Source organism: Cavia porcellus, unplaced genomic scaffold (genome assembly GCF_034190915.1).
Source record: "Cavia porcellus strain 051 isolate PalLab524CR breed Dunkin Hartley unplaced genomic scaffold, mCavPor4.1 scaffold_18, whole genome shotgun sequence".
Taxonomy (NCBI): Eukaryota; Metazoa; Chordata; class Mammalia; order Rodentia; family Caviidae; genus Cavia; species Cavia porcellus.
Window position 1 is genome coordinate 44,209,511 of NW_026947501.1, and position 15,323 is coordinate 44,224,833.

The window sequence follows — 15,323 nt, forward strand, 5'->3', positions numbered from 1 at the left end:
AAAATGATGGCGTAATCCACATTACTTCATTAAATCAGGGTCTTTCATTAAATCAGGGGTGAGAAACAGCAAAGGAAGTTAGCGGAGGGAGGAGCTTCCTTGGATACTTCTACCAAATCCTTCCAGTGGCCTTCAAAGTCCAGATGCGTTTGAGAACTTGGTCTGCAACTGGAGACACAAAGAGGAACAACTGCAGCAGCCCTGCCCCACACTTCTGCTTCCCTGGGAGGTTTATGTCATGGCTTGTATCACTGTGGGAGGCCAACTCTGGTACTGCTGACAGTAATAAACTGCAAAGTCTTCTGGCTGCAAGCTGCTGATGGTGAGAGTGAAATCTGTCCCAGAACCACTGCCACTGAACCTTGATGGGACCCCAGATACCAAGCTGGTTGCAGCATAGATCAACAGTTGAGGAGCTTTCCCTGGTTTCTGCTGATACCAGCTTAAGTAATTGCTAACACTCTGACTGGCCCGGCAACTGATCTTGACTGTGTCTCCCACAGATGCAGATGCAGATGCAGGCTGTGTCAACTGGATGTCACATCTGGCACCTGAAATGGGAAACTTAACAAATATCAACATAGGTATTCAAGATAAATCAGGCCCACATCACAATGCCAGGCAACTCTGAACCTTCAGAACTAAGTAAATTCCTGGTTCTGCCCTTTCTTACCTGATATCCAGAGCACCAAGAGGCCCAGAAAGTGAGTGGGGACCCTCATGTCCATGCTGTGTCCTGACTGGGACTGAAGCTGCACAGGATGAGACCAGAAGCCTGTGAATAAGTCCACAAGTAAGTGGCTGGGATCTTGGGACATGCAAATTAGCAGGGCTATAAAGGGTTTGGGCCAGCTGCAGGCTAGCTCTTCTCAGCACAGGTTCAGTGTCCCCTGGGACCCTGTCCACAACAGGACAGCACAGATGTACCTACAGAGCAGCTGTTTCTCCCTTGGGCCACAGAACAGAATCAGGCTGCTCTCCCATGAGTAGAGTACATTGCTGCTCTCATGTTACAGAACACAGCTTGCTTGAGGACCACAGTCCTATGTTATGATCCCTTTTAGAAAGGAGAATGAAGAGAAACACATGGGCTGTTTCAAACAGGGTAAAAAATGAGGAAGCAAGACAAGGATAGAGCAGAGTCTGTGAACTCTGTGAAATTCTCTGTGTTCGTCTATTCACTATCACACCATGACTAAGAGGACAGGGAAAGACCTGACCAATGCTGCTGTCCAGCCCCAGGCTTCCATAGCACACACAGAAGCATGTTTCTGCTTGTCTTCAACCAAGCACAGTTCTAAGGCCCAGCCAGATTCTTGGGCTCCATGTTCTTTGCAGGAAAAGTTAGAATCATCTAAGAAACAATGTGAGCATCAAGACATACTAAAAGTGGTAAACAGATCTCTGGGGATCAGAATATTTCTGAGCCAAGGCTTCTGGATAACAGCAGGGAAACAGGTCTGTAATCACAACCCCTCTCCCCACACAACTTGCCCTCCTCTTAGGGACTCCTCCAGGGCTTCTCCCCTGCATCTCTGACTGCAGTCGAGATCTACAGCCTCTATCACCTCCACCTCAGAGTACACCAGGCCACTTCACTTGTGTTTCACTCATGGCTGGCCACATTCAGAGTTGTGGCCCTAGCTTTGTCACCCATCCTGTTTCATTGCTGACCACGAGGCCTCCTGGGTAACTCACCATAGTCAGGTGAATACCAGTCACAGATTGAAACACGAAATAGTAATGAACTGGCACATGGGGAAGACACAGCCCATTGTGCACAGAAGTCCCAGCCATGTGAGGTTAGAGAGCTGGGCAGAGAGCTCCCTGACTTAGAGGCTCCCTCCCAGGAAAGCATCACTCTTTGTTTAATGTGCGGTTGTTCGCCATCTACTGGAAGATCTTTAACACAGCAACCTGTACAGTTTGATACTCTCAGGCCGTGACTGAATTTTTCAACTGTATTCTTGAAGCTGATTGTATTCTATTACGTATGAGATAAGATGATATAGAAAATTCAAATGATTCCTCTTAATAAATCATCCTACTACTGAGGACAAAAGACTGACAGCTCACCTAGAGATCTAAAGTGATAATGATAATAAGACTGTGAACATGACATGTGTAACCCTCATGATCAGACAGAGATTTAGTTTTGGCAATGCCCATGAACCCCTGAAGACCCTGCAGGAAATGTTTGTGAAGAATCACACTACAGATCTGTAGAGCCAGCCCATCCTTCCTTTCCCAGTTCCCCTTTCAGAGCAGCCTGTGGGAACCCAGCAGCTCCCTGGCTCACATTCTCACTGGTTGGTGACTGGCTGCAACTGTGGCAGCTGAGATGTGAGAAGGTCTCAATGCTGGGTTCCTGCAAGCCACTCTCTAGCTCTCTCTTCCCAGTCTCTACACAGGGCATGAGGAAAGGATCACAGCTAGCACTGGAGACCAGACACATTCCTGCTTCCAACAACACTTACTTCCTTTAAGGGCCTCCAGCATCTCCAGATTTATGTATCACACAGTGTAATATCTCTCAGGAAACCATTGCTCTCACTTTTCATTGAGAACAATGAACTTAAATGCTAGGAATATAACATGGACACAGCAGTTCTAGATTTATTTGAGCTTCATTGCTGGTATATTGGTAACTCTGCTACTGCAGGTGGTGTTCCCAATATCACGAATATTCACTCATTCCAGAAATCTTCTAAGAGCATCTATGTTGTCCAACTAAACAAGAGGTGATAATATATAAAGGTCACAATAGATGATTTATCAGAATAGCAAATACATTGATACAGACATTTGTGTTCAAAATAAATATGGTGACATTGTATTCCGGTTTGTCTCTTATTTTTGACATTTTTTAATATTGGTTCATTAAGGCTATATAGTTTGTTTAATCAGATACATAGACTGATATCATTTGGTTTGTTCACCATGATATTTTATGTTTCAGTGGCAATTATACTTTTATGTGTAATGCTACAAGATTTTACAGTTTTACAGAGCCAGTTACTATTTACTTTGTTGCATTTAGTTAGATCTTTGTCACTGACGTAATGAGTATTTACCTTCAAACACTTTATAAACTAGAAGTGCATTTGTTTAATATTTACTAGTTATTCTGAGGAACTCTAAAGTAATAAGCATGATTATAAATACATTGGTGTAAGGAAGAAAATTTCTGAGTCATAGATCAGCAATTAACCTCCTGAGTTAATTGCTGAAATCAGTATTTAATAGAGTAGTTAATGCAGAGAAAACAAAGTAACCTCACACTTCCTCATTTCCTCACTGCAGGAAAACTCTTTGTTAGAATCCTATTTCTCTCTCTTCTCCTGTATCTTCTTTATAATCAGCATTAACCTGTAATTCACAGACAATGCTGGGATTTTGGGTTGAACAGAGAAATGCTATCAGGTAACTTCCTGCCACCCATCTCTAAGGGATGGCATTGTAAACTACTTTTATAATACAGTTAGAGTACTAAAGAGAGGTGACTCGCTAGATTTCTTCAGACACATGTATTATCACGTCCTCTTCTGAGAGCTCACAAGACAGCAGCCATTCAGAAAAACACTTTCTCCACACACTGAACGTTAATTTCAAGATAGAAAAAAAAAACCCTTAATTTTATTCAGGTGTACCTTTACTTCTTAGAATTTTTATATCATGAGTTTTTAAGTTTCTATCCTTTGGATAATTAGCAATTAACACCTGTATAATTTGGTTCATTTATAATTTCATTCAACTATCTATAGTGACAGGTATTTTTTAATATTTTCTTAAATTTTTAAGTCTTACGTGTTTTATTCCTCCAAGTACAGCTTCATACCTGAGGTAACATATAGTTCCCCTAAAAGACTGTGAACAAAATGAACTAACTGTGCAATATTTCCATATTTATTAGGTATTCTCAGATTATTCCCTAAGGTAAAAAACACAAATACATTGTTTTACTGTGTTACAGCTCAGGAAAAACCTCGCAAATTTACATTTGACACAGTAGCTAACACTGCTAAGGTGAAAAAGATAATCTCCTCCTTCCTCCTCAATCCAAGGACACTGACACCTGGGATAATGTTATTTTCCTTCCTTCTGCTTCCTCTTTTCCTACTCACTTTCTCCTGGTCACAGTCAGCCAACTGCCCAATTATGGATTTGAATAAAGCCCATCAGATAATCCTCACCCCACACGATCCTCAGTTATATTCAAAGAAAGAATGGAGTTAGAAAACCATAGCACTCTTATAGAAAAGGATTGGGTCCTGACATTTATTTTGGCAGGGCTCATCCTGAAATAAAAATTAAGTCAGTAGAAGGGGAAAATGAAGCAAAAACTACAAAGCCGAGGAAACAATGATGTCATCAGGCTTATGGGATGCAGGTTAGGGAAGTTATGTCTCTGTCTATAGCAATATGAGTGACAAAGGAAATGTGAACAGTGAATATCAAAATAATTTTCTAAAATGATTTAAGTGTATCCACAACTATTGATCAATAGTCTAGCCATGAGCCACATATTTCTTTTCAGCCCTGGATCTATGTCTAGTTTAATTGTGGAATTATGCTTCTAATTTTAACTAAGTTTTTATCTTAGCATTTATCCTGTGTCTAAATCACAATTATAGACAGAATCAAGCCAAGGCACACAGCACATTGCTGAGTCTTTGGAAACTTGCCTGGATTCGGATGCAGCAAGGAAAGTGGTGGAGACCATTTCTCTTAAGAGACACTTAAAGGGAAGCTGGGCCCTAGAGTCCGCAATGCTCTCACGGGAGTTTAAAGGCCAGAACAAGACACAGATGAGCCCCTCAGTGAATGATGTCCCAACAACGGAGTCTTCCCAGGAAGAGTGATGCTGGGTGATCAAGTGGACAGTGCACGTGGGGCACAGTGAACACGGTCTCAGACTCAGACTCCTGGGTGTTATAGGTCCTGTCATGGAGTCCTCTCCAAACACTGCTGTCTCACCTGGACCCAGAGCACCAGGACTCAGAGGGCCACAGCTCCAGGTCTGTAGCTCACTGCTGCACCTGATTCAGATTGATCTTTGTCCAGAGACAGTAACCACATCCCGCTGAGAGCTTGTGACACGCAGGGACTTCGTACAAGAGTTAGATCACCAGCAAGGGGTGCACAGCAAGGCATCCATGTCTTGAACAGAGGACACAGAAGGGATAAAGAGAACCTTGTAAGTACAAAGAGGTGTTACTCAATATTTTTAATTATTGCATTTCTTAGTAGAGCATATTCTGAGATTGTCTTTCAAAAACTTCTATATTATAAAGGCAAGAGTTTGTCATTTGGAAAAGGATAAACAATGTGATGATAAAACACAAATGACTGGCATGAATTGGTGGAGAATGAATAGGGATAATTTTTAGGGTGGAGAATTTTTATGGCACTGAAACAAAATTGCCCAGTAGCAAACGCTGCGTGTGTGTTATTGCAGATTTGTTTCCCTTTGTGAAATGTATAGCAGCAATAGTAAACCTTCACGCAAACTACAGACTTTGCACACTTATGGATCTTAATGGTTTGTAACAAAATTGTCCTCGGTTGTTGATGATAGACTGCAGAGCCATGTGTACTGGGTAATCAGGGCCACCTCTGTATTTTAAACTTCAATGAACAAATCTACACTAAAAATTGAAAGAAGTCTTTAAAAATCCTTGCTTAGAACACAGAAGGGCTTCTATGTTGCTGTCTGAATCCAAAATTATGCCATAACCCACAGTGCTCAGAGGTGCTCATCTGTGGCCTTCACTTAATTAGGACAGGAGCTGGATTGTCTGTGCTTTAGTAGCTAAAAAAAGGAAAGAGAATAAGGGTGTAGAGGACAGTCTTGGTCCTTCTTCTAAAGCTTCAAAGCAGCATTCAAGCCTGGCTTGCTCAGAGAAATGCTCTCAGCAGTTGAGTACAGCTGCAGTGGAGCTGAGCTGGGGCAGCCCAACCTCACACTTCTGCTTCACTGGCTGTTTTTGTCATGGCTTGTACCACTGTGGGAGGGGTACCATAACCATGTTGACAGTAATAGGTAGCAACATCTTCAGGCTGTAGGCTACTGATGGCAAGAGTGAAATTTGTCCCAAATCCACTGCCACTGAACCTCGAAGGGACCCCAGATCCCAAACTGGTTTCAGCATAGATCAGCAGTTGAGGAGCTTTCCCTGGTTTCTGCTGGTACCAGTTTAAAGCATTGATTATACCCTGACTGGCCTTACACTTGATGGGGACTGTGTCTCCCACAGATGCAGGCAAGGAGGATGGAGTCTGAGTCATCTGGATGTCACATCTGACACCTGAAATCAGAACCAACAAGTATCAACACAACCATGGTAAAACAAGACCTCCCTGTAGAACCAGGCAACTGTGACCAGGGAACTCTAACTAGACTAAATTACAAAATAAATTTTTTCTCACCTTGGAGCCAGAACAGCAGGAGGCCCAGGAGCTGAGTGAAGATCCACATGTCCATGCTGTGTCTGGACCAGGACTGACTCTTGCACAAGGTATGAGAACCTAGGGAAGAAATACTTTTGAGCATGTGCTGTGCTCTGTGTGCATGCAAATCAGCATGGGCTGAGCAGGGTTGCACACAGCTGCAAGGCTGTTTAGTCTCATCAGTGGTACTTGGTTTTCTGGGGTTACTTCCAGGCCAAGATGGCACCAATTTCCCCAAGAATGTGTTTCTCCTTTGGACCACAGAGCAGAATCCAGCTGTTCTCCCATGACTAGAGTGAACCATGTTCTATTGTTGGATCATAACACCCTTTGCACCTTTGAATAGAGCTGGGATTTAAAAGTTCTGTTCCCTCCGTCTCTGAATGCACAAGGATTCTTCATTCCTGTTTGACTTATGGCCACCCACATTCAGAGCTGTGTACCTGCTTCTCTCACCACTCCTGTCTCATTGCTCACCAAGTTCATACTCTAAGAATACTCCTGGAAGGGGCGTCATAGCCAGGTGCACTACACATCACAAAGTAAAGCAGGAAATCCTGAGGAAATTTCAGATGGGTGAGACATGACCCATTGCCCCTTGAGTATCCAGTCATGTAAGCTTAGAGAGCTGGACACAGAGCTCCCTCCTTTAATGGGAAATTTTCACTTCAACAGTCAAACATTCATTCATTTAGTCTCTAGGATAAGGACTCCGGCTTTGTGTATTGTAGGGTTTCTTTGCCATTTAATGAAAGCTTTGTAGCAGCAACATTTTGGATTGGGGCCCTAATTTCTTCACTTAACCACCCCTCCCAATCCAAAATACAAGAACTTGATCTTATTCTGCCCACTACCAGACAAGTGTCTATAGAAATTTACATGATTCATCTTCTTAATAAATAAATCATGCAACTATTAAAGACAAACAGCTAATAATTCTCCTGGAATTCAGAAAAGATAATGATCACAGGGTACTTAAGTTCCAGGTATGTGACTACAAGAGATGACAAAAAGTTAGTTTTGGGAAAGAGAGGGGAACCTAGAATACCCTTGCTGGTTGCCAAGCTTGGAAATGTTTCAAGGTTGAGGGGTACTTGTCCAGGGGTCTTTTATTTCCCCTCAACTCCTGGCAACTGCTTGGTAATTTCACAGTATTCTACCTTTAAGACTATTGAATCTTACTGACTGATTGGAGGCCCCCAAGGAAGACTTCAAAATTTGACCAACTTGTAAAGGACAAAGTAGGAAATACTTAGATGGTTACAAAGGGATCTATCCTCAACAGCTTTTCTTTTATTTAGAAAAATTCCTGTAAATGAAGTTGCAACTAATACGTGAAACAACGGATCTGAAATTTCAGTTCTGCTGGGCTGATCATGGTGTTTGTGAAGTCCGTGACCAATTTGCACCTGCAAAAATCAGAAGACCATGGTAGCACCCAATCTCCCTGCTCATCCACGCTGAACTAGTGTTTGTTCTGGTTTGTGGTGTAGTGTGAAGAACTCTCCATTCCTGGTGACAGTAATAACTTGTGACATCATCAGGTCACAGGCTGATGATGGTAAGGGTCAAATCTGTGCCAGATCTATTGCCACTGAACCTCATATGAATCCCTGACATGGACTAGAGGGCTAACTTAATGAGGAGCTTTGAAGCCTGATTTGGTGTTTGCTGGTACCAATGTGAATTGGAGGCAATGTTCTGACTTGCCAGCAGGTGATAGTGGCTGTCTTCCATTGCATCATAGACAGCAATGCTGAGAATGAGTCAGCACACTCTCGCTTCTGGAGGCTGAAACCATGCATCAGCAGAACATGACCACGTGCATATGAAAGTCACTACAACTATAGTCTAAAAGAAAAGAGGATATATTTTTATAGAGCTTTTATGAAGAAGGAGGAAGGAAGGAAGGAAGGAAGGAAGTTATAGATTTAAGTAATACTGTCACTTTGAGCATCATCCAAGTAGCCTCACTTGGAATCTACAATATTAGAAACATAAGAGCCGTGATAAAGACATCATCTTGACTTTGCCATATCTATTTTGCTCAGCCTGCATCCCAGAAATGTCTCTTATAAGATCCCAAAAGCAAATGTACATCCAATGAAAGAGGAAAGGTAAATGCAGATCATATGGACATTGTATAGATTTAAACAGAATTTATAGGTCTCTGTTCTCAATGTTTTCTGTCTTCCCCTGCTGATCACTGCTGGGCACACCTGAGTTTCTGAAGAGCTGGCCCCTTGCAGCATCGGAGGCAGGGATCAGCAGCAGAGTGGAGACACAATCTGTCCCTGTCCTCTGGTGCAGTTCTCAGTCATCTGGAATGAAAAGTTCCTCAGGTCCTTAGCTTGATCTTAGGCTATGTTAACTCTCCTGCTCCTTCCATCAAAGCAGGTTGAACAAAATACATCACATAAACATGCCATGGAACTTCTTCTCATTCCACATGATATTGATGGCAGCAGGTCAAGTAGATGTACTGAGCAGGAAAGATTGTGATTATCTTGACTGTCTAATGAAAACACTTCCAGTGCAGAGGGTGCAATGAAAACTTTACAGAAATTCTTGGGGCTGCCACTTTGGTGAAGGTGTCGAATGTCTTGATGTCTCAAATAAACTGATTCATCATCTTCCAAGATTTGACAAGTAATTACACTTTGCTATATGCTTCAGTGTTTTTGGGTGATTTGCTTTACATCATATTCTCCAACTAATAGAATGTCAACTAATAGTTATGACAGGATATGCAAGTACAATCTCATCTACTGGAGCTAACTAAATGTAAGTCAAAGGTCTGTGCTCCTTTCACCATTTTTGTACTTCTATCTCTGACAGTAAAGTAAAATAAAAAGTTAACATAAATAATGTATAAATGTACAAAGGCTTCTGACTAGAAATGATGGCATATCCAGTAAACCGTCTGTTACAAAACAATGATTAATGAAATAGCTATGAATGAAATGAATATTATAATGTACATATACGGGCAGCACTATATGAGACACCTTTGCACTTTAAATTTGCTATGAATGTAAATTTTTACAGTTGAGGAAAATCTTTAAAACCCATTGCTTGTAACCTATTGAAGTGCTTCTTGGTTGCCAGGTGAATACAAAAGAATGCCATAATCCGCATTGCACCAGTGTAATCATTGGTTCATTAAATCAGGGTTGAGAAACACAAAAGAAAGTTAGAGTAGAGAGCAGCTTCCTTGGATGCTTCTGCTTAATCCTTCCAGTGAGCTTCAAAGATTTGATGCATCTGAAGAACCTGCTGTGCAACTGAAGACAGGAAGAGGACCAGCTAGGGAAGCCCAGCCTCATACTTCTGCTTCCTTGGGAGGTTTTTGTTATGACTTGTGTCATTGTGGGAGGAGTACTTTTATACTGCTGACAATAATAAGTTGCAAGAACTTCAGGCCACAGGCTACTAATGGTGAGAGTCAAATCAGTCCCAGACCCACTGCCACTGAACCTTGATGGGACTCCAGATTGCAAACGTTTTGCCCAATAGCTCAGGAATTTAGGAGCTTGCCCTGGTTTCTGCTGATACCAGCTTAAGTAACCGTTAATGCCTTGACTGACCTACAACTGATGGTGACTGTGTCTCCCACAGATGCAGATATCGATGCTGGCTGAGTCAACTGGATGTCACATCTGGTACCTGAGATGGGAAACAACAAAGACCAACATGATTGTCCATGATAAAGCCGGACCTTCCTGAAAAGTTAGTCTATGCTGAACACACCACTGAGAAAATTCCTGGTGCTGTCTGTCCTTCCTTACCTGGGACCCAGAGCAGCAAGACCCCCAGAAAGTGAGTGGGGACCATCATGTCCCTGCTGTGTACTGACTGGGGCTGAAGCTGCACAGATTGACACCAGCGGCCTATGAAGAAGTCCTCAAGTAGCCTGCTAGGCTCTTGGAATATGCAAATCAGCAGAGGTAGAGGGATTTGGTCCATCTTCAGGGCTGGCCCCTCTCAGCACAGGCTCAGTGTCTTCTAGGGTCCCTGTTCATACCTGAATGGCACAGGTTTCCTTGCAGAGAATGTGCTCCTCCTTTAGGACAATGATTCCTTCCATGATTAGAGGGAACTGCTGCTTTCATCTTTCAGAACTCGGTTTACCTGGGGACCAGGGTCTTTGTCATGACCCTTTTGAAAAGAAGTAATTAAAGGAAACAAATGGGCTATTTCAAATTTAGGGTATATAAGGGAAGTAATGAGTAGAAGAGAGCAGAAATTGTGAGGTAGGTGAACTTGTCTGGGTTCCTATACTCACTATCACAGCATGACTGAGACTGTGGGGAAGGACATGAACAATGCCAGCCCCGGGTTCCTGAAAACACACGCAAGAGCACGTTTCTGCCTGTCTTCCTCTAAGGGCAGTACTGAGGCCCATTCAGTTATTTGGTCTTGATTTTTTTTTTTGCAAGATAAGTTAGAATCATTTCAGATGCAATGTGAGAATCAGGATGTACTTAAATACATAAACAAAAGTCTGGCTGTTGCAATCCTTGGGATTGGGGCAGCAGCATAGATAAAGCAGAAATGACACAAATTTTCTCCTTCCTATTTGAAATCTCAACACACAGACCTTTCAAGACTGGACCTAAGGGATCCTAATCTCAAAAGGGCTGCAATGTCTCTGCATCAGTTAGTCTCAAATCTGTTTCTAGAAGAAATCAAGGCAAAAGTTTGGCCTCACCCTCCCAATTCAGCTGTATGAAAATATGTCCCAGTACCACCTGTTCACCTTCTTCCTTCCTCTTACATCTCAATCCTGAAGGGGTCACATAAGCCTCCTATTTCCTACTCCTGCCTAGGCTGAAAGAGGTTCATCTGTGTTGGCCATGCACAGCAGGGCAGAGTTGCTACTGAACAAACTGAAGAAATCAGAGACAACTGCTGGGAAAGTGATAAATTTTTATTAGAAATTTAAAGAAATATATAATCCTGTGCTTCTAACTTATAATGCATAGGGACAAGCTATCTGAAGAGAAACTTTTATCTGCTGTGTCAGGATCCAGTAGGATGTTAGGATAACAAGGAAAACATATCCTCCTTCATTCAGCTGCTAGAGTGGTTTCAGGAATTGAAGAGACACGGGCAGAGAATTTAAGGTCTTCATAGATTTCCAAGCACTGCAGTGAATGGGAGAGGTTTGGAACAGGGACCTGTGCCCAAGCTGAGGTCAGGCCTGCAGTGCTCAGAGCTGCTGAGCTGTAGACCTGGGCTGTGGAGGAAGTAGCTGCTCTCCAGACCCTGGGGCCGAATACACGGGAGAACCACAGAGCCTGCACATTGCATTGCATGGCAGCAGATGCAGGGAAGGAAAGTACTCAACCTTCTGGGTTCTGAGCAAGCTGAGAGCCCCAGGAGGAACAACACTGTGAGACACCTGGACCAAAGAGCTGACCTGGCCCTCTGAGCTTAAGGTTCTCAGCACTGATTAAGCCTGAGGAACAGAGGCCAAGAAGAGGAACAGCAAATATCCACATCTGTGAGTTCGACTCACTGAGATTCTGATGTGCCTAGAAAGATGAAAACACACGTTACACAAAAAAGGTGTAAATTAATTCTTCACTGCATTAGTATATTAACTACTACTTTAATGTAGCAATAAATGATGGTTTTTGTTGCTTCCATAACATATTATTTCGAGTCCAGAAGAACATGCCGGATAGATAGCAGCAGCCTGAAAGGCTCTTTGAGAAACCACACTTGCAATGCAGGAATGCTGCTGGGCAGGAAGTCCTAGGCAAGTGAGGATATTCTTTGCCAACCCAGGAACAAACTAAATTAAGAGAAACCAACTGGAAACGCAATCCCAGTGATACAGCAGGTACAGATAAGGGCTCAGCAAGGAAGCCGGACCCCGCACCACTGGAAACTGTGATTTGAATCTCCTGCAGCCGCTGTTGCATCCTGGTTGACACAGCAGAGAGAGAGGTGTGAAAGCTCAGAGAATGGGAAGCTTGAATGGAGTTGGGAGCGAGACTGGCCTGGTACTCTGCATCGACCTTCGGTGAGTGAGCATATGGGGACCCTTCCATAGAGAAGGAGGCTTCAGCGGAGGACATACTCAGACCAGGCAGACTTCCCAGAAAGAGTGACTTCAGTCACATACCCTCCCCTCAAGCGGGATTGGTGGGGAGTGCCTGGCCTGCAAGATGCCACTGGCTGAGAACCAATAGGCTAGCACAAACCAGGTCCTAAAGCCTGGAGGTACACCCTAGCAGTAAAGCCTTCCTTAGGTTGACCTGGAGGGGAGGGCCCAGCATAGACTGCCCAGGTCTGTGTCTCCCTGGTGTGCTGCGGTGGGCTGGAAAACCTCCCAGATGCAATTGAAACAGACTGTGGCCGACAGGGAAGGAAGCTATGCCTTCTATATACGCTTATATATAAGGAACAAAGAATATAGGAAGAGGGAGCAACAAGAAAGGTTCCTTGGCCCCCAATCCTGAGAAATATGCAATAGCAGACACAGCACTAATAGGCATAAAACACTATCACCAGAGCCTCATAGACAAGTTCAGGAATGAAGTTATTAATGACCTGAAGCAAGACATAGGCAGAATACTTAGAGAAATGCTAAGCACCGCCCAAGAAAAAACAGATGGTGGAATGGAAGAACAGAAAAAAAGGGGAGAATTGTTTGGTGGAGAAGATAGAGAAGACATAAATATGTGAAGCAGGTTCAAAGAGATTACCAGGAAAAGAAAAACTCTATGGAAAACTGGCATAACAGCTTGAAAGAAACTAAGGATAGATTATCTGAACTGGAGGGCAGAATTGTAATATGGGAGCATGAAATGAAAAACTTCTTAAAAATAACAAAAAAAAAAAAAACCAGCAACAATACAAAAGCTAGAAGATTAAAAGAGGATCTATAACTTATGAATTAAGAATATAAGAGAAGAAGTGGGGACATAAACAAATGGACTACAAAAGCTATTCACAGAAATAATCCAAGAGACTTTCCCTAATTTAGCAAATGGTAAAGATACTCAGATATATGAGACAAACAGTATTCCAGCCACCTACAACCCAAACAGAGCTACACCCAGGTATATAATAATCAAAATTCCAGAAATGCAATATAAGAACAGAACAATAAAAGCCATCAGACACAAGAAACAGATCACTTACATGGGAACACCTATCAAAATTACAACAGACTTCTCGGCACAAACCATCAAATCACAAAGAGTGTGGGGGGAAATAATTCAAGCTTTGAAAGAAAATAACCTCCAGCCAAATTGATATATCCTGCACAACTGTCCCTAAAAATTGATGGAAAAACAAGGTGTTTCCAGGATAAAGAGAAAGTAGGGGAATTTGCAGCCACTAATTCAACTCTACAGAGAATACTGCAGGATAGTGTAAAAAAGGAAAATACCAAGATTCTAGAAATAGTGGCAGACAGGCCACAATGAATGGAGCAGAAAACGAAATGAAGAAGACAAACTGACAACAAATGACAGAAAAAGAGCTCAACAGAAATGAGGCAGAGAAGATTGGAAGGTAGGAACAGCTATTTTGGAGAAAACAAAACATCATAATAGCTAATGCTGATTTAGTATCATTTTGTTTTGAAGTCCCATCAAACTTGTATTCTTCTGTCTCCATTGGTCTTAAAAGGTTGTATCTTATTGGATTTTATTTTATATGGTAATATAAGCAAAAACTTTTATAGACAAGGAGTTTTTATAGAAACCATTGTTCATTTTCTGTTAATTGGTTCTAAATACCCTGTAATAATGTCATTCTCTTGAATGGTTTCATAGTGTCTAGATATGTTTGGTGCTACAGTATACGAAGTTATACTCAAAGATTTCAAGGAAAGAGACACTATGGTAACTATTTTTATGTCAGGATATCTTGTGGTGAAACCTATTTTGCTTAAATGGTTATGTTTTGACCTGCGCTGTTCTGTTGTTATGCCCTCTTTTATCTCAATCCCCTTTTTAAAAATTATTTACATTTTATTTTTTTAATTATGGGAAAAATAAATTTAAAAAAGCAGGATGCATTATAGTAACCTACTTTGATTTCCTATTAACTTGATTTGAAATCCTGTGTTGCCCTCACCATCTTGTTTTGACTGATTTTCCTCTATTCTGCTTTGTATAGGCATAACTGTGAAGACAATAAAATCATTATGACACCCATTCCAGTTGACTATTATTTTCTTTTAAAATCCTGTGTCTCCAATGCTTTGGTTTTATTCTTTACTGTTTAGTTCAATTTTATTATAACTGCCAATTCTTCTTAAAATAGCAAGAGGCAGTATAGTAACCATTGTTGATCACCTTATATTTTGTTTTTACATTATCTATTATGTCCATCCTTTTGATTTGACTGACTCTGTTCTGATATGTCACATTTGGTTTTACTCTCTTCAAAAAAAGTAATAAGAACTGTGGGAGTAATAAAACTCAAAATGTGTAATTGTCATTGTACAAAAGAAAAGAAAAGGAAGTGCTCTAAAGGTTAGAACTGCATGTATGTTTATGTGTATAAGATAGAGATAACCATATTACTGAGTGTTTTTTGGATCATTGAACAAAACTATTTGCACTCTCACTGTTTGAAAGTCCACTTTATATGATTCAATTTTGTAACTTGAACAACTGAGAATATATAATCTATTAACTAGTGATTTCTTACTGTTTATTTTTTAAATTTTGTATTACTTGTACACTTTTTCTATTTTTTCCTTTTTCTCCTTAAAAAAAATATATATATGTAATTTCAAATCTAGCAAACTGAAAATGAACAATGAGAGCCCAGAGTCACCACATTACCTCCCAAATCTTCCCCACTGCAGTCTGAGCAACATGAAGCTCAGAGGACCAAGCTGAGCA

The 15,323-nt window shown here is 41.6% G+C and overlaps 1 pseudogene and 2 gene segments (V, D, J or C); all 3 read right to left on the reverse strand.

Annotated features, from left to right (window-relative positions):
• Window positions 1-216: 216 nt before the first annotated feature.
• Window positions 217-778, reverse strand: LOC100717100 (immunoglobulin kappa variable 1-39-like). The segment is given in 2 exon segments: window positions 217-551; window positions 674-778. Coding segments are annotated over 2 exon segments (375 nt in total).
• A 4,408-nt stretch (window positions 779-5,186) lies between these two features.
• Window positions 5,187-6,525, reverse strand: LOC100716829 (immunoglobulin kappa variable 1-39-like). The segment is given in 2 exon segments: window positions 5,187-6,308; window positions 6,430-6,525. Coding segments are annotated over 2 exon segments (402 nt in total).
• Window positions 6,526-7,777: 1,252 nt separating this feature from the next.
• On the reverse strand, window positions 7,778-10,459 carry LOC134471449 (immunoglobulin kappa variable 1-27-like; annotated as a pseudogene).
• Window positions 10,460-15,323: the final 4,864 nt, after the last annotated feature.